This window comes from Globicephala melas, chromosome 2 (genome assembly GCF_963455315.2).
Source record: "Globicephala melas chromosome 2, mGloMel1.2, whole genome shotgun sequence".
NCBI classification, from domain to species: Eukaryota; Metazoa; Chordata; class Mammalia; order Artiodactyla; family Delphinidae; genus Globicephala; species Globicephala melas.
In genome coordinates, this window is record NC_083315.2 from 169,094,809 (window position 1) to 169,119,051 (window position 24,243).

Below are 24,243 nucleotides of genomic sequence, written 5' to 3' on the forward strand. Positions count from 1 at the left end.
CTGCACAGGAATCCAGTGAGCAAAGCCCCATAGCAAAGTGGCCAGAATAGGCAGAAGCATCCGGCAAGAAGAGAGAGTTGGAAAGAGAAAATAACATCGTCTCTTGCGCAGTGACCCCAATATGCCCTCTTTCCTTCCTTCTCAGCCCCTGCTTTAAAGCTGTAGCTTACAACAATCCTTACAGGGCTTGCACGTTCTAGAAGAGTGTGCTGGCCTGAGAAATCAGAACATTGCTCGTCGGCCTGAAGTTCGACAGTAGACTGTCAACACGGGCTCTGATAAGCAAACACCTGACTTATGGAATGCCCGTCACGTTTACCAAAGCACAGTGCACGGTCCTACAGCAGGACAGAAATTGGCAAACCCCACAGTTAGGATTCTGTTCTTCTACTGGGAAGGTCAATTATTCATTTGCAGATGAGGAAATTCCTGCCTTGGTTAAGAGGATCAATGCTGAGGGAGACATTAATATTTTTGAGTTCCCATGAGTGGACGTGCCTGCCTGGAATATTTCACACCTGGGTCCAGGCCCAGACCTCACCTTGTAGGGCTAACGAACACCTGGCATGGCGGGTTAGCAAAGGGTCTCCTAGCATCGCCAGCTCCAGCGCCCCAGCTCCCACTCTCTCTGTCTCTCTGTCTCTCTCTCTCTCTCTCTCTCTCTCTCTGAAGGGCCGAGTACAGACATGGAGCTTCTTCTCCAATCCACTTTCAGCTTTGGGCCTGTCATGTGGGTCCACGGCTGCTGGCCTCCCTCCCCTGCCGCATCCACCATCCCATCCATCACGGGCACTGAGAAGCGCTAAGCCCCACTAAATCCCAGCCTGGGGAGACTCCCCGGTGTCACAGGCAGTTTCTTGTTCTCCGGAGGTGAGTCACAAGTTTGATAAAGAGCAGGTGGGAATTTCCCTCCTATGACCTAGAAGAGGCTTTAAATATCATCAATATGAGTGCATGTCAAACTGGTACCATCTGAATAAAAGCTGAACAATTATATCCCGTCAGCTTCCTGGCTGTGACATCGTACCATACTGAGGTAAGACAGTACCACTGAGGGATACTGAGTAAAGAGAACGAGGGAGCTATGAATCTAATAACAAGTTTTAAAAAGAAAATATCATCAAGCTCAGCCCCTCCATTTCACAGACAAGGACACCAAGGCCCGGAGATGGGTGGAGAATTACCCAAGGTTACCCAGTGAGCTGGACTCCTGGGGCAGGGCTCTGTCCAGACCAGGGATGCCCACGAGGCTGGGAGTTCAGAGAAGAGACCTGAGTGCCAGGGACGCCACCATTTGAGTTGCCTTGATGGTGGCAGAGCTCCCTGTGTCTGGGGTTGGATTTAAGGCAATGAGCAAGAGGCCAGGCTTACTTTCCAGGAGTTTCGGGAGACAGAAAAGTATCAGAAGGCCATGCCAGTCAATGGAGGCTCTGAGCAGGGGAGTGTCACATTCAGGCCTGCGTTTCAGAGAGATCACTTCACTAGAACATGGACGATAGCCTGAAGAGCATATCGGTCATCTATCGCTGAAAAAAACCACCCCCAAACTTAATGATTTAAAACAAGCACCTTAGCTCATAGTTCCGTAGTTGACCACTTGGGCTGGGTTCAGCTGGGCGGTTCTTCCGCTGGTCTTGGCTGGGTTCACCCACCCACCTGCGATAAGCGGCCAGTCAGCTAGTGGATCTGCTTCTGGGGGTCGAGCAGGGGGGAGCAGTAGGCACAGAGCTGACCTTGGGTAGAGTTAAAAACCACAGTGGGATAGGCGTAATGATGGTGGGCTGGGAGCACCCCAACCGTGACCTTCCCAAACTCAGATGGAATCAGAGCAGCTAATTCATTCAGTGCTTTGACTACACATACTGAGTGTTCAATCCAGGGCGGGTATTGTGTGAGGCATAGGGGTGCAGAGTAAATAAGACTTTTGGTCCCTTCGGAGAGTTCACAGGATGTGGAAGAGATCAGCCAGTGCAGCCTGTTCAATTTATTGACGGAAAAACTGAGGCCCAGAATGCTTTGCCCGTCCCAAGGTGACACCATCCATGTGGGGTCTGGGATCAGGGCCAGCTCTTCTCCTGCCATGTCTAGTCCTCCAGCCCTGTCAAGTGGCTCCCTGGAAAACACTCCCTGAGATAACCTTGTCTTTCCAATGGAAGTGCCTTTGACCAGTGTTGATGGAGGCAGTGGGAGGGGCAGGAAACCCTTCGTCACTCTTCTGCGCGAGACATGACTGCTGCTCTCCAACAATTCTAGTTCCCTGTCCTTCTGGGAAGTGGGAGGACTGAACTTCCTCACCCTGTTGAAGCTAAGAGTTGCCTTCGCACTTCTTTGGCCAATGTGAGGGCACCCGTGTGTCACTTCTAGGCAGGAGCACTTAAGAGCAGAATTCTTTGTGACCTCCTTTCCTCTGCCATAGCGAACCCTGGGGACTTGTGTCAAGACCGTGGTGTCATTAAGATGTACAGCCCATCAGCCTGGACCCCTGAAGGACTAGAAGAGCAGGGCCCCTGTGTTAAACATGCAGCATGAGTGAGAAATCAACCTTTGTTGCTCTTAAGCTACAGAGTTGGGGGATGTTTTTTACTGCAGCAGAACCTAGCTCATCCTCACTGATTCAGCAGGTTTCAATGAGGAGGGACTGCTCCCTAAACTCTGGGCCTCTTGCCCACCCCTTACTCCTCTCCAAGGAAGAAAAGTGATTTATCTGATTGATCAGTTTCATAAAAAAAGAACTGAGCCTACAGAGTGCAGTTCCCTCCTCCGTACTCACTCTTTGGGAAGTGCTGTCTGCAGACCCCGGGCTTCTCTCAGCCATGAGGTTCTTCCTCAGAGGCGGGAAACTGTCAGCACTCTCTGGGCCTGTGTGGGTAAGTCAGCCTGATCCTGGGATTCAGAACTAAGAAGCCCATTGTTGTCACATGCCTGAGTGACACTGTCCAAGTGAGTTCTTCTCAGTAACAAAGATAACGGGCTTCCCTGGTGGTGCAGTGGTTGAGAGTCCGCCTGCCGGTGCAGGGGACGCGGGTTCGTGCCCCGGTCCGGGAAGATCCCACGTGCTGCGGAGCGGCTGGGCCCGTGAGCCATGGCCGCTGAGTCTGCGTGTCCGGCCATAGCAGTGAGAGGCCTGCATACGGCAAAAAAAAAAAAAAAAAAAAGATAACGTGGTGGCCCCATCTGCTGAGCCCTGTTGCCTCCTTTAGTTCAGAACTGAGGCAGGAAGACAGGAGTGTCCTCAAACCCCAGCTCCTACTACCTTGCCCATCCCTTACTCCACGGGACTCAAGTTCCAAACATCTTGCATAAAAACATGAAAGCCTGTTGGTGAAATGCAAATCTGATTCTTGAGTTTTCACAAAATACCTTAGCAAGGTTGATGCAGCGTTCTTGGCCCTGAGGACATTTGGGCCCAGATAGCTCTCTGTTGTGCGGGCTGGCCTGGGCGTTGTAGGAAGTTTAGCAGCATCTCAGGACTCTACCCACTAGACGCCAGGAGCATCCGCCCTCCCCCAGTGTGACGACCAAAATGTCTCCAGATACGACCGAATGTCCTCTGGGAGCAAATCATCCCCCATGCCCAGCTGAGAACCACATTTTGGCTGATCTGATCCAGTTACTCAACAAAGACCTCTAGGAAAGGCTAGTGATCTGGGGGGACTTCCTGGAGGTGGTAGAATTTCAGCCCTTGAAGGATTGAACTTAACAAAGGGAAGGGGAGAAGCCATTGCGCTAGGAAAGTGTGAGCAAAGGGAGGCTTGGAGGCCGGCACGCTTGGAGATGGGGCGGTGGGGAGTGGGGACTCTGCACAAACAACAGTTGGAATGATTAAATAGCCAAACACAGAGAATCACTCAGCATTGTACATGCAATAAATGTTTGCTAATATCAGCAGAAGCTCTCCTCCAGTCCAAACAGTGACATCGTTTATAGCAACTAGCCATCATTGATTCTGGCATCATTCCCAGTGTTTAACAATAAATACCCCTCACCTTCGCCCTGTGGCTTCTTCCAATGTTATTTTCCCCACATGATACTATAGCCAACCTTGTGATGGGGGTGGAGGGGCGGGTAAGACTGGGAAAGAGGGAGCAAAGGGAAGAATGTGATTCAGTCATAATGAGCAAAACATCACATTTTAAGGAAAGACAGGGTCCAGCAGACCTGGCCGAGAGGGAGGCCACTGAGATGAGCATGGAGGCGCATGGGTCATCCTGTCTTTATTTAAAATGTCACTCTTTTGTTCATCATGGGTGTTTGGCATTCATTTTGAGTTTTGAAAAGCATTGCATTGAATTATTATCTTGACTACCGCTGTGCTCCTATACTCACCCCGCCTTCCTTAAACTTTGTGCCCAAGGCGAGGGCCTCAGCCGCCACACCCTAGCCCCAGCCTTGAGTGGCAGGATTCAGGGCTGGGGCTGCATTCCCAGTAGAGGAATGAATTAGCAGAGAAGCTTAAATAGGCTTCTGTTTCAGACTCACCTTTACATACCGCCTGCTGGGAAAACACAACAGAAATCTTTATCTGGTGCTTCCATGGTGGTGCAGTGGTTGAGAGTCCGCCTGCCGATGCAGGGGACGCAGGTTCGTGCCCTGGTCCGGGAAGATCCCACATGCCGCGGAGCGGCTGGGCCCGTGAGCCATGGCCGCTGAGCCTACGAGTCCGGAGCCTGCGCTCCGCAACGGGAGAGGCCACAGCAGTGAGAGGCCCGCGTACCGCAAAAAAAAAAAAAAAACTTTATCTGAATATAAAGCACATTTCTGTTGTCTCAGGTCTCAAATATTCCCTTATCAACCTGTTGTGAAAATTGCACCAGGGCAACTTTCACAAGCCTGGGGATTGAGAGAGGGGCTGGCTGTGCTTTACCGCTCAAACCAGTATTTACAGGGAGAAACTAATTGTGAAATCAAATGACATTTTCATTTTAAATTTAAGCTATTTCCTCGACCAAGAGGACGCTGCCACAGACTAGCCTTGCGAAAGGGTAGGGATAGGATTTTTCCGAAACCTTCCCACCGTGTGCGGGGTCAGAATTTGCGCAGGCTCAGACGGGCTGCAGAGGCTTTGTAGGGAGTAAATGCTGGAAACCAAAGTTCCACTCAGGAGGGGAGCGGGCGCCTCCTGCTGGCCTCGAAGAAGAGTGCTCTTTCCCCAGAAATGTTTCTGCACAAAATTTCAAAGCAGGTCCTTGAATGGGTTACAACAGATAGGTTACAAAGCTTAACAAAACATGGAAACGTGGAAAGGCAACAATTGCTCTTGAGCCCTGTTGGTGGGTACGTCAGTAGGTACAACTTCTATAAGAGGGCAGTTGGTAAGAGCCACTCAAATTTTAAATGGGTGTCACATATCATTGATTCAGTGTTTCCCCTTGTAGTGATCCATCCAACAGATAAACTGAGGCAGGCTGATCTTGGGTGGCCTCGGCCAGCAGCGGCTTGAAGCAGGGTTTCAGTTCCCAGCCAGTGCTTGAGGTCAGGTCGCGGCAGTGAGAGCACCGAATCCTAGCCACTAGACCAGTGGTCAGCGACAAGGCTCTGGCCCTACGGCTTTGCAGAAAAAGAATTCCCACAAAGAAGGAAAGTAGTGAAACAAGTAAATTATTTATTAGGAAAAAAAATGTACAGTACATGTGGATAGACACACAGGCAGGCTCCAAGAGAGAGTCGTGCCCTTGTGGCAGTTTGAATCACTTTTATGGGGCATTTCTTCTGGGTTTCCTTTTGCCAATCATTTTGATTTGCTTAGTTCAAAAAGTCCGTATTTGGTGTATCTCAGTATCTTCCCACGTGTGCGTGTGCATCTCTTAGCTAAGATGGATTCTACTGAAGAGGACTATGGGTAGATTTAGCCACTTAGCATCACTTCCCTTTTGACCTCCAACGAGCCTTTCTGTTCATGTGTAGTTGGGGAGGTCTCCTGACTTTGAGAATGAGGAATATGTGGCCTCTTAACTTCTGTCTGGGCAGGGCCCAGCCTCCTCTCTCAATTGTCCTGTTATTCTTGTCTCGGAGTATAGGTCCACAGGACCAAACTCAAACTGTTTGCCCCGGGGGCCCATCTATCTCCTGCCTCAAGGCTGGAACCTGGGACCCTTTGCTGCAGTGCTGCAATGCTTGCACCTGGACAAACATCTCCTTGAGCTACAAAATACAAAGAATCTATAAGAGACTAAAAAATAACTGCGGGTATGCACAGTTGGGGCAAATTCTGGACAAAAGATACAAAAAGACCAAAAAACCCAACTGCCACTTCTGAAGAACTGGGAGCAAAAGCAGGGTACTGCCCCCTGCACTCAACACCACCAAAGGGGTGGGCAACCCACCTAAGCCACCCTCTAGCCTGACCCTTGGACACAACCCTACCCTCACCGCATGTAAGGAATGAGCTTGCCTCCGGTCAGGGAGCAAACAAGGGAACCTGTTACTAGTTCTCAGTCCCTCCTGTGACCACATGGGCCCCAATAAACCTTGCCCGAATTTCTTGTCTGGCCTCTTGTCAATTTCTGTTGCTTGGAGAAGGCCAAGAACCCTGATTGGTATCAAAACTACTGAGAAACTGAGGTGGAGCCAAGTTCAGTGATTTGCTCAAGGTCAATCCTTGGGGTAGCGAGTTGGCTGAAACCCCAGCTCAGCAAATAAGACATAAAGACTAAGAAGATGGCTTTCAAAATGAAATCTGGTATGAAGGATTAAGGAGGGTTTTGAAGAAAAGAATATTTTAAAGAAAATGGGGGTGGGGTGAGGGGAAGTAAGTAAGGCTCAAGTTTAAACTGAAATGGAGAAGGAAGGGAGGTATTTAATTGGCCTTAGAAGTGCTTGTTGTAAATGGAAAGAGGATGTCTAACTATAGAGCTATGACATTGATACTGATTTTTAAATAGCATATTTGGGGGGGCGGTATTGTGCTTAACTTTTACTAAATGTTAAGTGTTTTTTGAGTTGTAGCCTTGAGGTCCATCACTCTAAAAATAAATGGGCCACATCTGGGCTGACAAATGCTCACATTAGGTTTTGGAAGCAATGGTAGTACTTGGCAACGAGCAGTCGTGTTTTCCTTTATACCTCAGTGAAATCTAAATTTAAAAGAATGTTTTGCCCTCTTCTGACAGCCTTAGAAATTCTTACTGTAAGGTTGTGCTAATACTCATTTTTCTCAGCAAACCCAAAACCCCAAAGACTTTGCCTCCAGCACCCTCCTTGACTTTTATTTCCAGATGCTACCCAAGATGTCCCCTTCAACTCAAATTTCCCTGTAACCAGTCAATCCTGAACATCAGGCTAAAAAGGGAAGCGGCTCCCCCAGCTTTCCCAAGCCTGCCCCGGATCTGTGTTTAACGCCAGGGAAGCAGATGTCTGGATGGCAGTGAAAGAGGAGACCAGGTGGTGTCTTCAAAACCAGGAATTCCAATTCTAAAACTGCTCTGAGCAGCTTCTGCTCCTTTCCTCGGCTTCCTAAAATGCCATTCAATTTCCCAGAAGCAAAACAAATTGATTTCCATTTATAAGGAACAAATGGCTGGAATGATTAGCTGTGTCTAAGCTGTTTTATATTAGAGTCTGATGTATTCCCACTGGGTTCTGAGTTCCCCCAAATCGAGGACCATATCTTTCATCTCTGGCCCAGGGCATTGCTCATAGTAGGCATTCGAGAAACAGTAACAGTATCTAACACTTAGATGGTACTTACTCTGTGTCAGACACTGTTCTGATTAACTCGCGTAATCCTCATAACAACACTATTATTAGCTCCATTTTATAGAGGAGGAAACTGAAGCACAGAAAGGTTAAGCAACTTCCCCAAGGCCACACAGATAACAAGTAATGCAGCCTGGGTTCACACCCGGGCAGTCTGACTCAAAAATATATATTCTTAGCCAGTATACCAGCAGTTCCCCAACTTGTCTGCAATTAGTCACCTAGGGAGCTTCAAAAGTACACCTTCAAAAAGTACATTTAATACATTATATTGTGATTTAATTGGTCTCGGGTGTGGTATGGGTTTTGGAATTTTTAAAAGCTCCTCAGCTGATTCCCATACACGGACTCATTTTGAGAACCACTACATTATACTATCCTGCCTCACTACTCAGCAATGTTTGCTGAATTGAATATGTTTGCTACAGTAGGACCTGCTTTCAGGAATGTAAACAAACAAGGAGGAAAAAATAATATCCAAACTTTGGTTGTATCAAATTACCCTGGAGTGTAACTGACTGTAATTCCAACAGAGTCTGTGCTAAGAGCATGGGTCTGGAGTCAAGACATTCTTGGATTAACATCTCTGCACGTAACAGTGTGAGTGGAAAATGTTGCCTGCCATATTACTAAACAAAGGATGTTGCAGCCACCAAGCCACTACAGCTGCCCTGATGGTGAGCCCTGAGGGAACAAATGACCTCGCTGCCAGCCCTCAGCCATGGCATCTGCCCCCAGTGGTGTACCCTGAGGGGAATCAGGATGGGAAAGCAGGGGATACTGGTCCCAGATAGCTGACGTGCACATCAAAGGAATGGTTTCAAGGACCCCAGACTCTTGCATCTTCCCATACACAGAAAAGTGCTGAAGTCCTTAACTTGAGATACCTGATTTTCTTTAATTAACAGTAATCTTTTGAAGTCCAACTACCTGGTCTTCACTGCAAAAACTCCTATGTATCCTGGCTCCTCCCTTACCTCTTCAGAGCAGTCCCTCAGAGCTAACTGAGAGGCTGTCTTCTGGGCTTGAAGTCCTCAGAAAGACTGCCAAATAAAACATAATTCTCTACTTTGAGGTTGTGCATTATTTTTTCCAGTGGATAAGAGTCTGGCTACGTGCCCACCAACCTCCATTTCCTTCCTGCCTAGGCGCACAGCAAGACTACATTACCCAGCTTCCCTTGAAGCCAAGTGTGATCATGTGACAGGATTCTGACCAATAGAATGTGGGCAAAAGTCTCCAGCACTAGGCTGTCCTCTTTCCTGTGAGGCAGATTCTGAATGGGGAGGCAGAGCCACAAGATGGAAGGGGCCTGGGCTATTCCAGCACCACTTAGGGGAGAGCTGCCAGATATTCAGGAGCACTGACTGGACTTGATGTAAATGAGAAATCGTTTTTTTGTTAAGCTGCTGGGATTCGGGGGTTTATCTGTCATCAGTGACCAGTGTTCCTTAACTAGTACATTGTGTGGCTTTGGGGAGGTCACTTATCCTAAGCCTCAGTGTTGTCATCTGCAGAATGAAGACAATATTACAAATACAAATCATGTCCGAGTGACAGCTTTCATTTGCCCCTCCAGATCCACTCTCCACCCCCTCTCCCCTGCTCTTTGCCGGGGAGGCTGAGCCTGAGATACTGCAGTAAGTTAGGCTCAACCTATGGGAGGCTCCAGCAGGAGGTGGGAAAGCAGGAGCCCGAGGCTGGGGATTTAGCAGTCTGGGCCCCTCTGGCTACTTGGCTCCACCTAAGGCCACAGCTGTATCAGGCAGCCCTCCCCTTCAGCTACGGGTTCTGTGAATCACTCTATCCCTTTGTCCCCTCAGGCCTGTGGTGAGGCTTAGCACTGCTTCAGTCTCCTGATAGATGGGATGGGAAAGGGGGAGCGGCCTCGTGTTCCTGTGTCCAAGGTCAGCGGGAAAAAGTCAGACACCACCACTGACTCACAGAGCTGAGGCCGAGCCAGCTCCCGAGGTGCCAGTGGATCTCCCTTGCCCCTGCCCACCTGTGCTAAATTAAGTCCCTTCCTTACACCTCCTTCAGTCGCCCCAGTGGCCGGCCATCTGCTTCCGGCCAGGACCCTGGCTGGTACGGAATGTGAATGCCATGTTGTTGAGGTTTGAACAAAGTAGTAATCACACAGTAAATACTTAACAAATGTTGAATTTAAAATGAGAGAAATGCCACAAAGTTTGTTGAGAGGAGTGTGTGCTATAATGAGTAATGAGGTAATAAAGAGGTAAGGGTGGCTGGGCCAGAGAAGCGTAACCTTTAAGCTGAGATAAGGAGGAACCAGGCAGAATATTCCAGAAAGGAATGTGGGGAGGCTCTTACGCGCTGTGCTCGCTCCATGCCGCACATGATTTTCACCAGGGGAGCTTTTGGCCCAGTGGTTTGCACCAGTGGGCTCTTGCCACCCAGGGGACCTTGGCCACCCAGGGGACACTTGGCCGTGTCTGAAGACATTTTTGGTTTACACAAGTGGGGACGGGGTGCTACTTGCACGTACTGGGTAAGGCCAAGGACGCTGCTAAACATCCTACAGTGCACAGGACAGCCCCACAGCAAAGGCTTATCCAGCCCCAAGGGTAAGATTTCTAAAGTGGAGAGAATCTAACTTAGCCCTGCTCCCAGACTTAACGACTGTGGCTGGAGCCCAGCCTGGAGAGGGGGGAGGGGTGGAGATGCAAGATAAGCAAGTTTGTCTGACTAAAGTATTCTGAGAGCCTATAATCTCCATTTTCTAGCAAAACTCCTTTCTTGGTTTCCTAATTAGTGAAGAGTTTTCACTAATTTAGACAACGGTACAAGTTCCTCTTAAAATAAAATCCTAGAATGAGCATGGGCTTCGGGAATCAAACCATGGGACCTTAAGAAACTTCCTTGACCTCTCTGAACCTCAGTCTCCTCCTCTGGAAAAGAGGGATTATTACACGCACCCCTCAGAGGGGCTATTGGGGTTATATAAAGAACCTGGCTCACAGCAAGCACCTCACAAAGGTTCCCTTCCCTCTCTCACAAGAGTCATGTGTGAAGTGTGTTGTGACTCACGATTTTTCCATGATTGCTCACAGTGGATGGTCATATAATGACATCTGTCACATCAAAACTTATTTTACAGTACTGTCTTTAAGAATAAATATTTCTTTTAAATATTCCTTTTATAAATAATAATATTCCTCTAAAAAGAACAGGTTTTTCAAGTATTTATCTAGGTCCCTAAGACCAAAACTATAAGATGTGTTTGCTGCAAGTCTACATTGTGGAGATAAGATAACTAATGCAGTGATTAATATCCCAAAAGGGGAAGGAGTGGCAAATTCTAACATTATATGCCCTATACATCTCAGAAGGCAGCAGCAGGTAGCTACAAGAGTTGCTATTAGAAGTACTTATCAGCACAGGATCATAAGAACACCATTTCACAGCAACAGGATCTGACACAGACCTGCCCTCTGCCTCAAAAAGTATTTTATACAGGCTTTTTATACAGGGAACATTTCTTGGTGAAAGACAATAGTGTTTAGAGCAAACTCCAAAGAGTAAATATTTTAATTTTCTTCAAGAATATTCTTAAATTCATAATAGTCACACTAACAAGTTAACATTTCCACAAAAATACTCATATAGCATCAGTATTCTTAAAGTATTCATATCCATAATTACCTCAATTAGGAAACTTAGCAACGACAGTCAACATATACAACATATGCTTTTTACTTCTGGTGAGATCAATTCAATGTCTAAAATAAATCAGGATGGATTAACATAAGAGCTGAATTGGCGTCCCTACCAAATTTCGCAATGAAAAAGCAAACAGTCCTGTGTGACCGGCAAGTTACACAAACAATGTAAGACAAATCCAACTAGAAATTGGAAGCTGCCATTTCATATACACAAAGTACATGTGAAACAGCAAAGTAAACATGTTTCTTAAAGGAGGGGCTGCTATTTCAACACCCCCAGAGCATTAGAGATGTCACTGAGTCGGCCAACATCACATCTACAATCTCTTGAAATACATCAGATAGCCATCTGGTGCTTTTTATGAGGCAATATGCTTGAAACCAAGGGGCCAACACTGGTTACAGGAAGCAAAAATGTCTAACACCTCTGTTTTTAAAAATTGCTGACATTTCAAAATATGAATTGTTGAAACTCAAGTTTCGCATCCCCAAAGAAGCCGATCGTGGTGTGTTAGAATGCCTTCTCTCTCTCTGATTTGCAGACACTACGATGAAAGGAAAATACTTCTGATTAAAACTAGCTGACTTGCCACTGTGCATGTAAAGTCTACTGCAGGGAGCAATGCCTAGCATGATCCTGAAACTTCTGAGATAAAACTAAATTGGCATTAAAGCACTCAGTTATTCTCAATGAAAAGACTGACTATACCTTCCGGGACACAGAAATAAGATTTCTTGGTAATGGAACAAAATTTTTCTTTCCTTCATTATCTATATACTACCCAAATAACCTTCCTTTTTAACCTAAGACTCACAAATTTATATTGATATTTGAGTTATTCAATTTAGTACCAATGGGTATGTCCAGCTGATGCATTTGCAGATGCAAAGTATCGCTTTGCATCTGCACAGGCCCTTACTTTCACGACGCTTAAAGACCTTTATAGACATTTTCTCTCGTGTCTTAAGTAGGTCAAGAGGATATGAAGGGAAACAGGGAACAGACTGCTCACCACGGGCCACTAGCCCTGCCACACTGCCACAAGCTGAGAGTTCATTTGCACCCCACTCAGGTGTGAGAAAACTGAGGCGGGGCAAAGGTAAATGATTTCTCTTAAGCTGAGTCATGCAGCTTTTTACATATACAAGATCTAAATTCATGGTAAGATAATTAATTGTTAATCCTAAAACTACTTAGTGCAAGTGTGGATTCCTCGTTTAAAACTGCTTAACTTGCCTCTGCCCTCTGTCTCTCGTCTCCCGTCTCTGGTGAGAGCACACACGGTGCACAGAACCTGAATCAACAGTACCCGAGGGTGGCGAGCGGCCCCCGAGGAGCAGACGTAGTTGTTTGGACTGTTTGGGAACTGAACAAAGGCACCAAACCTACAAAACACAGTTTTTAAAGGAGAGGGAAGTGACGCATAGCATGTCGCAGGAAATACTGGTTTTTAGTCTTTTTCTCATTTTAGGCACATTGCTATTTGGGAAGATTTTTTTTTTTTTTCTTAAAGGGAGTTCTGCATTATAAAAATATTGATGTTAAATATATGTGCTTAAGTGGGACTCCAAATTGGACCCAAGCTTTACTAAAATGAAAGTCTTCGCTATGATGTCTAGAAAAAAACATTGCATCCTATCTGTCCTAAAAGGCAAATGCTGAGCGGACATTCTACCTGTAAATAACAGCAATCTGTGGACAGACAGGAAGGGAAACTGGGGGATCCTAATCAAGAGGAGATGTCACCATGGCCTCTGCTGCCTGTATAACGTAAAGTGGTCTTAACATGTTCCTGCAACACTGTGAGGTTCTGAAACTCACAAACGTATCCTGATCAAGCTCGCTGACCTGGACCCCTCGGGGAGAAACGTAACGTGGACTCAATGCAGCAGTACATGGACATGCTCAGTTTGCTCCATTCAGAAGTCAGCCTTGAAGGCACCATGGCCATTCAGAGACACGTTACTCTAAGAGATCAGAGATCTGAAGGAGCCGTGGCTACTGTGGGTGTGATGTGGCCAGTGCTCTCGTTCGACACCACCACCCGTCCCAGGTGCCAGAGGCCTGGGGCACTCAACGGAGTGCCACATCCCACGTCATCATTCACATGCATACACACACACGCTCTACTCATCCGAAAATCTCTGTTGGGCTTTGTCGTAAGAAACCCCTTCATTTACAGAGAGGGACCCAGAGGCACAAAGAAACTCAATGTCTTGGCAAAAGCATCCACTTGGTAAGTCACAGATCTGGCAACACGAGGATCCTGCCAACACTCTCTACTGTGTCATGGTGACGTAAAAGTTCGAAAAGACACTATAGAAAAAATTAAGGACATTTAACAATGCCTAAGTATTCAAATATAGAAAGGACCTCTATGTAAACATCTCAAGTAAAGAGCATCTTGGTTAAACTGACAATGACTAGACCCTGACACTGAATCTTTCTGAGACACAAGGTTTCTGTTCCCAAACATGGATTCTATTAAAAGCAGGTGCAGGAGGGCAGAACAGAGAGCCATGGAAATTACACTATAAAGATATATGTTTAAATGGGACTTATAAACCCAATTTGTCAAAAAAAACAGATCCATTTGCAACTCAGAGTACAAAGAAGAGGATGATTATTTCTCCCTATACTAATTATTTAAGTTCAATGAGATGTAGTATGGAAAATATATTTAATAAAGAGATTTTATATTTTTAAATTTGAGCAAGTGTTTTCCAGTTTGATTGATCATCACAGATATCACACACAGCATGTTCCCTTATAAGGGAAAATACTGGTGTCAATGCGAGGGTGCCTGGAAAGCACCCCGGAAGCAGGCTGAAGCTTCATATAATAAACAGCCATGGCTAGCGTTCAGGACCACGTTCTAGGTGGACTCCATCTAACTAGGGCCGAGTAATAAACGGTCCTGTGATGCTTAAACAGGTGGTTTTCTGAGCACTATCCTTTTAAGTTTTTCAGCAGTAAACAGAAAACAAAATTAAATCAAATGCTATTTAACATCATTTTATAAATTTTAAATGTTCAGATTTTTGGTTTACATTTGCTTTCTTGTTTAGAAAGTTTAGAGAATGAAATTGATACGTCATTTTCCAAACCCCAAAGTGAAAGCAGCTGTGAAATCCAAATTCACCTCGATGACATCCCCCCACTCTAGAAAATGAGGATGTACATCGTGCAACTTTAAACAGTGGATGAATACAAAGTCCTATATTTTCTTTCTGCTAGATTAATCTAAAGTTAGAGGCTGAGTTCTTGAGAACAATTTCCCTCTCACTCCTAGGTAATGATTTACTTGATATTAACCAAAATCAATTTTGAGAAAGTGTTCCCAAGGGTCTTGGAATAAATTCTAGTATTGCATCTATGAATATGCTCTAAGAGAAGCAAAATATTCATGGAAGCATAAAACAATTTTACCTTTAAATAAAAATATTTTATTCATTCCTGACAGATTATCAAAATGTACATTGTTAACCAAGTAAAAATGGTACTTCGAAATAGCTGACTAGGGCATATTTGGAGGATTTTTGGTTAATTTCAAAAGAGTAAAAACCACTTTCAATCTCCCTTTCCACACATTCCTAATAACCTTGCACTACACCTGCTTAAAATTGAATATATAAACAATGAGATGGGCCCCAGTTCATTATAGAATGCACATTTTCATTTACACTCAGAATGAATGAAAGTTATTACATTTGAGTTACCTTCCTTTGCCAAAAACCTTCAGACTTACCCCTCTTTATATTTTGTGTAACTCTATAAATTACACGTAGAATATAGCACATAACTTGTATTAATCTAAACACACACACACACACACACACAGACACACACACACACAATAAAGTGCAACACAACAGAACAAGTCTGCGACATTCACGTTCTCAAACTCCCACAGAAGGCTCTTCTGAGCAAATGGAAACGACATTGTTCGCGAGTGCGGGAACACTAAATCCAACAGACTAGGTTATTTTTCCCTCACGGGTATTTATATTGAAAATCCTATTTGTTTTACTTTCCCTGTGGCTTCTGTCTCTCATTTTCAATGAAAGTTTCGAAGCTGTGATTCTCTTCAAACCTGGAGAAAAATCAACTCCTTAGAGCAACGTAAATAGTGCTTTCAAAGTGCTCCAATGTTTCTGAGCACTCTGTACTGTAAAAGGAGGTTTCCAATGACAGCTGTCTGTAACACGGAACAGTACAGTCATTTTAATAAAAGCAAACATTCCACTAACTGGGCAGCAAATGCTTCCTGGACTTTTGACGCCAGCCACCAAACGTTTCTATTCTACAGGCAAGTACCAAACTAGCCCTAAAATGTCAAAAGGTTTTGGTTGCATGTTGTTTTGATACTAAATTATTTCACTAAGAAATGGTTTTGTTCCTGAGATGAGCACAATAAAATTAAGCGAGTTCCCCCTGAAGCTGCCAGTGGGATACTCTGTTCCTTATTTCCACCCTCATTATCTTCATGAAGAACCACGTCTGAAACGTCAGTCTTCTCCGTGGCGCCATTTCTGTGACTCGTCTTGCCGAACGTCTGGTCTGATTTGGTTTCTCATGCCACCTAAGACGCTGGATGTTGCTTCTGTGGCAACGATCAGAGGTTTCACCACGGCGGGAGGGATCTGGCGCAGGACCTCGCCCACGGCGCCAGTCACCCCTCTGCTCTCGTGCTCCCGGGCTGCGGTTTCGTAAATGGTCTGAGCCGTGTCTGCAATTCCCTGAAAGAGGGGAGGGGAGAGAAGGGGAGCAAATCACTGGTCAGAAAACTCTCTAAATTCTCTCATAATACACACTTTAGTCGAGTTAATCAACAGCAGGTTTGTAACTAGACAAAAAACAAAACAAAACAGAACCTGTACTTTTGAGATAAGCCAGGATAATTATTTTTATGACAATTCTAATTATAAGGGAAAGTAAGATGCAATTATTATGATTTAGCATTTTATTGTGACAGTTGTGTACACTACAATTGTAAACTACAATTTCACGTGGGGAAGCTTACAGAAATAGTCAATAATCCAAGAGCAGCTTTTCTGGCACCAGTAATCACTCTAGTTAAATCAAACTTAGCAAACAAAGCTTCTTGAATAAATATAATCACTAAATGAATATGGTGATAGCACCTGTGATTCAACTGTAACAAAAAACCTAATTTGACTAAGCTCCAGAAAATAATTTAATTTGTTTTAAATTACTGGCTATGTACTAGAAGAGATAACTGTGGAACATTCAATTAAGATAAAAGGCTAAATAGAACATTTTACTGGATTAAACAGAGAAAATTCTGAGAACATAAAGCAGGAACATGTTTAATAATTAGAAACAAAGCTTCTGCAGCATTTTTCATCTTTCTTCTAACTGTGTAACATTAAAATAATCATGACTGCTGAGCTTTAGAGCTGAATATGTAAATGAGTAGGTCAAGCCAGAGTGGTAAAACGTCATACATGACTTTCAAATCTCTACCATTTGGCTAACTCAAAATCCCTTAGGGGCCACGAGGCACTATTCCACTGTGACCATTTCAGTGACAGGCACAACGAGAGGAACTTTGGGCTCTCCAGGGAAATCAAGGAGCTTTGCCCTAGTCCAAAGTCTAGCCCTCACTTTGACAACCTGATGCGAGTATCATTTTTACACAGCACAGCAGGCAAAAAACATGTAATACCGTGGCGGGGAGGGGGTTACAGAAGAGCTAAAAAAAAAAATGTAAGTGCTATTGTTCAAACTATCTACAGAATAACAGCCAACAAGTAAAACCGTCACCACAGTGAAGATGCTTACAATTTACACATTTGCCCACATCCTCCTCCTGCCTGCTCCCAGGTCCCCTCCCTAACCCACAAACAGTCGCTGTTAGTGTGTCAGAACGTGGTGATCAGCACCACCAAGCAAATTCAAACCTCAGCTCCATCATTTAGCTGTGTGACCTGACACAAGTGCTTTAAGAGGGGAATGAAAATGCTGTAGTGATTGTTAGAGTTAAATGAAATACTGCACCTAAAGAGCCCGGTACAACTCAGCAGGTACTAAGTGCTCACCGAACAGCTCCTACAACTACTACTTCCCTCGCCACTGCTCCCCAACCACCACGAGACCTGATCATGCAGAGCAGGGCTCGGCAAACTGTCCCTGCAAAGGGCCAGGTGGTAAGTATTTGCGGGCTGCACAGTCTCTGTCATATACTCTTCTTCTTCCTTCTTGTTTTCTTCTTTTTTACAAGCCTTTAAGACTGTAAAAATCATTCTTACTAGATGGTCCATATAAAAACAGGCATGGGCCAGATCTGACCTGAGACCTATCATTTGCCAACCCCTGATCTTGTGAAACACATGTGATGTTTCCTCTTGATCTCTGAGTTACCAACATATAATACGAAAAGAGACAGTATTTTTTTTATAAATTTATTTATTTTATTTATTTATTTTTGGCTGCGTTGGGTCTTTGTTGCTGTGCGCGGGTTTTTCTCTAGTTGCAGTGAGTGGGGGCTACTCTTCATTGTGGTGCATGGGCTTCTCACTGCGGTGGCTTCTCTTGTTGTGGAGCACAGGCTCTAGGTACGTAGGCTTCAGCAGTTGTGGCACGCGGGCTCAGTAGTTGTAGCTCGCGGGCTCAGTTGTTCCATGGCATGTGGGATCTTCCCGGACCAGGGCTTGAACCCGTGCCCCCTGCACTGGCAGGAAGATTCTTAACCACTGCGCCACCAGGGAAGCCCAAGAGATAGTATTTATCACCACCTAGGAACGTCTATTTTAAAAGTTTTCTAATACAGAATTCAGACTCCGTCTAATCAAGCACACCTACCATATCAAATCATGCTCACCTTCCTTCCTCCCTTCTTCACACAGATGGTTTTAGAGAACTAAACATTAGACCCAAATACCTGGGTTCCGATCCAGGCTCCACTACCGTCTCGCCACGGTACAGTGGGGAAGCCATTCTTGCTGACCCCGTTTCCTCATCTCTAAGTCAGGAAAACCACCTATCTTTTAAGGGTTACTATCCTCTTGGCACAGAGTAAGCACACAAATACTTTTATTTAAATGAGCATAGATTAAGTTAGGGAAGAATTTTGTGAAACTGCAAAGTGCTAGGTACCCAAGTGCTATTATATCCTGCTGCAAACTGCCCCTGCTACGCCTTGAAGCCCAGGATAATTTTTACAAACCTGATTTCTAACATGTCTGCTGATTACTGGCCCAATCCTGACATCTGTAGGAACAGGTCTGACTGGTAATTCTCTCTCTTTATTCTCCCGACTAAACCTCTTTTTAAGAGAGGTGATCCGTGGTCTTGCCTTTATTTATCCACTAACACATTTCTTGGGGGCCTCACTTCAGTCTTCTTCCCACCACTTGGGACCACATGGGCTTCTTTTGTCACGTAAAAGACTGTCCTAAGGCACTTCTGCCTGTCAGAATATGACAGGGAAAAATATCATTAATGAAATCTTAACACACAAATCATAAGTAAAATGACCTCAAACTTCATGTCCTATGTCAAAAAAAAAAAAAGATTAAGACAAGGAATGCTAAAAAAAGGAAAAAAAACTAATACTAAACTTTCTTTGGGTCATTTGTATGGAAATATGTTAATATAAACGTTTCAGATGTTACATGAAATTCCTAAAAATCTTATACGTTCTGGTATAATGTTATAAGTCATAATTCTAGTTATTATTTTAAAATGTGTATCTCAGAAATAACTAAATTTCCTTGTCAATTGCATTATTATGAACTTTCGTCAAATCTTTAACCGTGGTCATTTTTAAGTCTTTTGTCATTTACAGACGGTTCTGGGTGTACTCTGATGCTTTTGCAAAAATGTTCCTATAAAAGGGTTTCACCTTCAAGGAATTCATGGAAAAGACTCTGACAAGTACAGGTTTCTGGTAACTGACTATACTGCTGAATTGAATGAATAAGTATTCTCAGAACTCTAATGGAAAACTGATGAATTCACAAAAGTGCTAAGAAAAGATCAAGATGAAAAACAAATTAATTACATGGGACTGAGTGAACTGATGAGGATGATTATAATTTTTGTGACTTTGTTTGAATAAGAAAAAAAAAGAAAGAAAAAAAAGACAAGGAATGCTCCTGTCAACACCCATAAAGAACCAGGATTCACTGGTGCAACTAAATTACAATTTGTTAATGCTTAATAAGTGTCAAGATTCAAATAGTTACAAATCACCAATTCCACCCTTAACAACTTCTTGCACATACAAACAAAGGGGCGTTTATATGAACATTCCAATAGCCGTATTTCAGGGAAAAAAATGGAATCTGGGACTTCCCTGGTGGCGCAGTGGTTAAGAATCCGCCTGCCAATGCAGGAGACATGGGTTCAATCCCTGGTCCAGGAAGATCCCACATGCTATGGAGCAACTAAGTCTGTGCGCCACAACTACTGAGCCCACACGCCTTAACTACTGAAGCCTGCACACCTAGAACCCATGGTCTGCAACAAGAGAAGCCACTGCAGTGAGAAGCCCGTGCACCGCAATGAAGAGGAGCCCCCGCTTGCCACAACTAGAGAAAGCCCGCGCGCAGCAACGAACACCAACGCAGCCAACAAGAAGTAAATAAATTAATTTTTTAAAAAAGGAAACTGTCCACTAATAGGAAGATAAATAAATTATGCTATATTCATACAGTGAAATACTATAAAAGTTTAAATTAGATCTACATATATCAATGTGGATACATCTTGAAAGACAAAAGTTACAGAATGGTACAGATGATACCATTTATGTTAACTTTTAAAATATAAGCAATTATTTGCTTATGAATACATACTTACATGAAACTATAAAAAACATGCACAGAAAAAATATCTACCATCTTCAGGATAGTGAAGGCATGGGAATGGGGTCAGCATTTGTGATTAACCTGAAAAATTTTATTTTTTAAACAAATCTGCGGAAAATACAGCAAAATATAAACATATGTTAACTCCACTGGTGAGTCCGTGGCGTGTTTCTACTACTCCTTGTTTGCTTCTGTATGTAAAGAGGTCAGTCTTCCCACTAGATCACTACTCTTCTCGTGAGCCTGCAGGTCAGGACACAGCCTCCTCTCTTACCTCATGCAGATATTTGCACTCACCAGCGACAGAACAGTCCCAAGTCCACCCCAGGGGTTTCTTTGGGACAAAGCCCAAGTGCCGCTGCTCTTTAGATGAACGTCAGGAAAGCACGCAAACTGCTTCTGGCCTGTCCCCTCGGGTGCCCACTCACCTCCTTCACGACACTGTAGGCCTTGGCCACACCTTCCCTCAGGTCCACTGGCTGGTGGGCTAAGCGGTGATGAGGGAACCTTTTGACCTTCTTGGGCTCGATAGAAAGGGTACCAGGAGACACCATGTCATAAGCAGTCTCTGCCGCCGCCTGGATCATTTTATCAGAGAGTGAAAAGTGAATCAGAAAACAAAAAAGTGAATCAGAAGAAAGTCTGGAGGGTTAAGCTCCAACAGTGCACTTCCTACGGGGAGAGAGGAAGAGGAGAGGGACTCACACACCCTCAGACCGGCCCTTCTGCAGCATTTGAATTCTTTACAAGAATGTATCACTTTTATAACAAGAATGTTAAAGTGTACACTAATAACTCATATCTGGATTGAGCTGAATTTTTCAGCCCCTCCTCTGCCTTCTGAGAACACTCTCCCTGTTACCAAGGTTAGACAAGAATGCATGTCTGTGAACAACTGGATAAGGCCAAATGGAGCTTAATACTTAATATAACAAACCTTAATACGACCACTATTAGATCTCTAATGCCTTCTTTACATTCAGCTATGATCTTTTCACATAAATGTGGTGAAATAAATCCTTGGCTAACTTAATAGTTATAATCTACCTGAAAGAGGCAAACGAATTTGACACTGTAGTCCACTGCTTTATTATTTAACTACTTATTTAACACTGGACAGCTAATCAAAAAAAAAGTTAATGATATGAAATCATTACAAATAAAATATTCTCAATATTTTATACACTTTCACAGTACATTTTGAGAACAAAATAACCCAACTGCTTACAACAGCTCTTCCTCTTTGTACAGATCAAGCTGGTCTTTGGAAAGATACCTGTATGGTTTGAACCATTCTGTTCGTGAGTTCTAGAGCAGCCATCGCTGTCGAGGTGCCAAAGGAGGCGGCGCCTCTCTGAAACCCTCTGACGATGCGGCCGCCCTTCCGGTACTGCTCAACTGGCAACCAGACCAAGTCCTTCAGGCCTTGCACTAGAACAGCAGCCAACACACAGAAATCAAGAGGCGTGCTGGAGCTTAGATCTCTGCTATCATTCCAACCCTCGGGTTTTTAACTCCTAAAATGGGAGGCAAAATTTTGTACGACTAACATGTAGGTTTTTCTAGAAAGATGATCCTCACGTAGATTCTCAAAGGCATCCATAACCCCAAAAGAGTTAAGAATCACTGATCAGGCAAAATAAATTATCTTCTAATTAAAAAAGAACACTCACCTAATTGCACTAGTGAGTGCATAGGCCCAACGCCTCCCAGAATTCCTGGCAGCTGGTTCTTCTTAATGTCAGTAAGCCATTCAGTGATTGCATATGAGAATAATTTGTCAACACCTAGCAAACTAGAGCAAATGACTGTAAGTATACAGGAAGGAAAATGAAATTTATAGGTTTAGACAAGTTTGGGGAATTTTTTTACTTAAGACAAAAAAAGAGGGCTTCCCTGGTGGCACAGTGGTTAAGAATCCGCCTGCCAATGCAGGGGACATGGGTTCGAGCCCTGGTCCGGGAAGATCTCACATGCCGCAGAGCAACGAATCTCGTGTGCCACAACTACCGAGCCTGCGCTCTAGAGCCCGCGAGTCACAACTACTGAGCCCACGCACCTAGAGCCCGTGCTCCACAGCAAGAGAAGCCACTGCAATGAGAAGCCCACACACTGCAACAAGAGTGGCCCCCCCGCACCGCAGCTAAAGAAAGCCCGTGGTGCAGCAACAAAGACCCAACGCAGCCAAAAATAAATAAATAGATAAATAAATAAGTTTATTAAAAAAAAGACAAAAAAGAAAACGTACAAATTATAAGGACAAAATTTTATAGATTTTCAATTTAAGTATATAAATATATCTATGTATACACATACATTTAACCCAATGCTAATGCTAATCACTTCTATATAAGGCTTAGGCAGTATATATAAGTGCTAATAATTTAGCACTTATAATGCTAATAATTTCTATATAAGGCTTAGGTAGTATATATAAGTGTGCTTTTCCACTGTTCTTACTTCTTCAACATCTAAAGCTTTGGCACAGGGTTGACTCAGTGTCTATAAATCGCCAGACAGTTCTTAGCTACTAAGAACCGTTTACCTTGTGAACTTCCAGTCTTTTCACTGAATAGGCTAATTTATAACTTCGGGAAATTATTTAAAAATCCTAACTATAGCTGTTTTTTGAAAAATACTACTCTCTTCAAACTACTTCTATTCTCTCAGAATAAAAATTAGTCCCTAGCCAGTAAAAATCCTCTAAAAATGAGGTCTCTGCAAACAACACTGTAAAATAAATTATGTATGCTTGTTAAGAAAACTCAATTTTTAGTTTGCTGTAAACTAACGTTAGTAACTACATCTTAAAGTCTCATGTAATAAGTCAACTTACCCATGCCGATAGAAAAGCCTCTTCAGCTTCAGTTCAGAGCAGTTTAACTGGGCCAGACCAATCAAAATCCCAGCTAACGTACCCTTTAAATTAAAAAAAAAATCGCTATTAAAGGTAAAACACCTAAAATACTTAGAGCAAAAAAGTACATGTATTTTATATGACCCAATTTATATCAAATTTTACTCATGGGTTCTTAAGTAAAATTATACTTAATTTACTTTAAAAGCAGAATTAAATTTTAAAATCTTACACTGCATTTCACATATACAAACTATAACGGAAAAAAGTTTTTAAAAAATTGAGTCCACAAATGAGATAATTTTGTAGAGTATATTTGTGCAAAGTTTCCAGACCTGATCCATTGATACGTGTTTGCCATGATAATCAAGTCGAATAGGAACTTCTGATGTGAATCTAAATTCTCTAAAGATAAAGAAAGGAGGGGAGTTATTTATATTCAAAATTACTAAGAGCTGAAATTAGATATAAATGAATTTGTTCAACTGGAGAATAAAAACAAAGCCACAAAATAAATAATGTGACTATATTAAGGCCTAAATAAAAGAGAATGTCTTTTAGCTCTACCTTTTCTTAAGGCAATGTAACGACTAAACAGATGTTAATCATCTTATAAATCTTATTTATTTCATTATATATTAAATTTCTCACAAAAACCTTTTCCTAGTTTACTAAACAATGTTTATCTTAGGAAAATTTATTCTGGCACATATTCCATTCATACAGAGAACGAACTAATAAAGACAACTTTCAAGATTAAACCAAATGACATAATCATTACCGAAAAGTAAAAAAGGGCTAAGGTATTCATTTTAGCTCTGTGATAGAGCAGAAAGATCCAGAAGACCTAGACATGAACCCTAGTTTTATCAGTTACATGGGATGCAGTCGAGGCAAGTAACTTAAACTCTCTGAGCCTAAATGTCTTCATCAGTAAATTTTTAAATGCCATCTACATTGGTGAATTTTAGTGGACAGTCATGAAATTAACGCTTGCAAATAGGACACTGACACACAAATATTGGGAATTCTAAGTGAAATTATAATTATACATTGATGGTACACATCAAACAAAAGCAGTTGGCTTCCAAAAGTTGGACTGTAAATTGGAAGCTGAAACACATTTTTACTACAGAATTAATGTCGGTGGTTATATACTAAGTCATCCCAAGT

The 24,243-nt window shown here is 43.4% G+C and overlaps 1 protein-coding gene across 2 annotated transcripts in view; it reads right to left on the reverse strand.

Annotated features, from left to right (window-relative positions):
• Nucleotides 1–11,226: 11,226 nt before the first annotated feature.
• ATG2B (autophagy related 2B) overlaps nucleotides 11,227–24,243 on the reverse strand; it is a 78,220-nt gene continuing 65,203 nt past the window's right edge. For both annotated transcript variants that reach the window (XM_060295254.1, XM_030883440.2), the window contains exons 37-42: nucleotides 23,406–23,475; nucleotides 23,050–23,132; nucleotides 21,887–22,008; nucleotides 21,490–21,644; nucleotides 20,642–20,791; nucleotides 11,227–16,118 (exon numbers count right to left, since the gene is read on the reverse strand). In XM_060295254.1, the coding sequence (XP_060151237.1) occupies nucleotides 15,888–16,118; nucleotides 20,642–20,791; nucleotides 21,490–21,644; nucleotides 21,887–22,008; nucleotides 23,050–23,132; nucleotides 23,406–23,475 (811 nt within the window). In that variant the 3' untranslated portion in view covers nucleotides 11,227–15,887. The remainder of the gene's footprint in view (nucleotides 16,119–20,641; nucleotides 20,792–21,489; nucleotides 21,645–21,886; nucleotides 22,009–23,049; nucleotides 23,133–23,405; nucleotides 23,476–24,243) is intronic.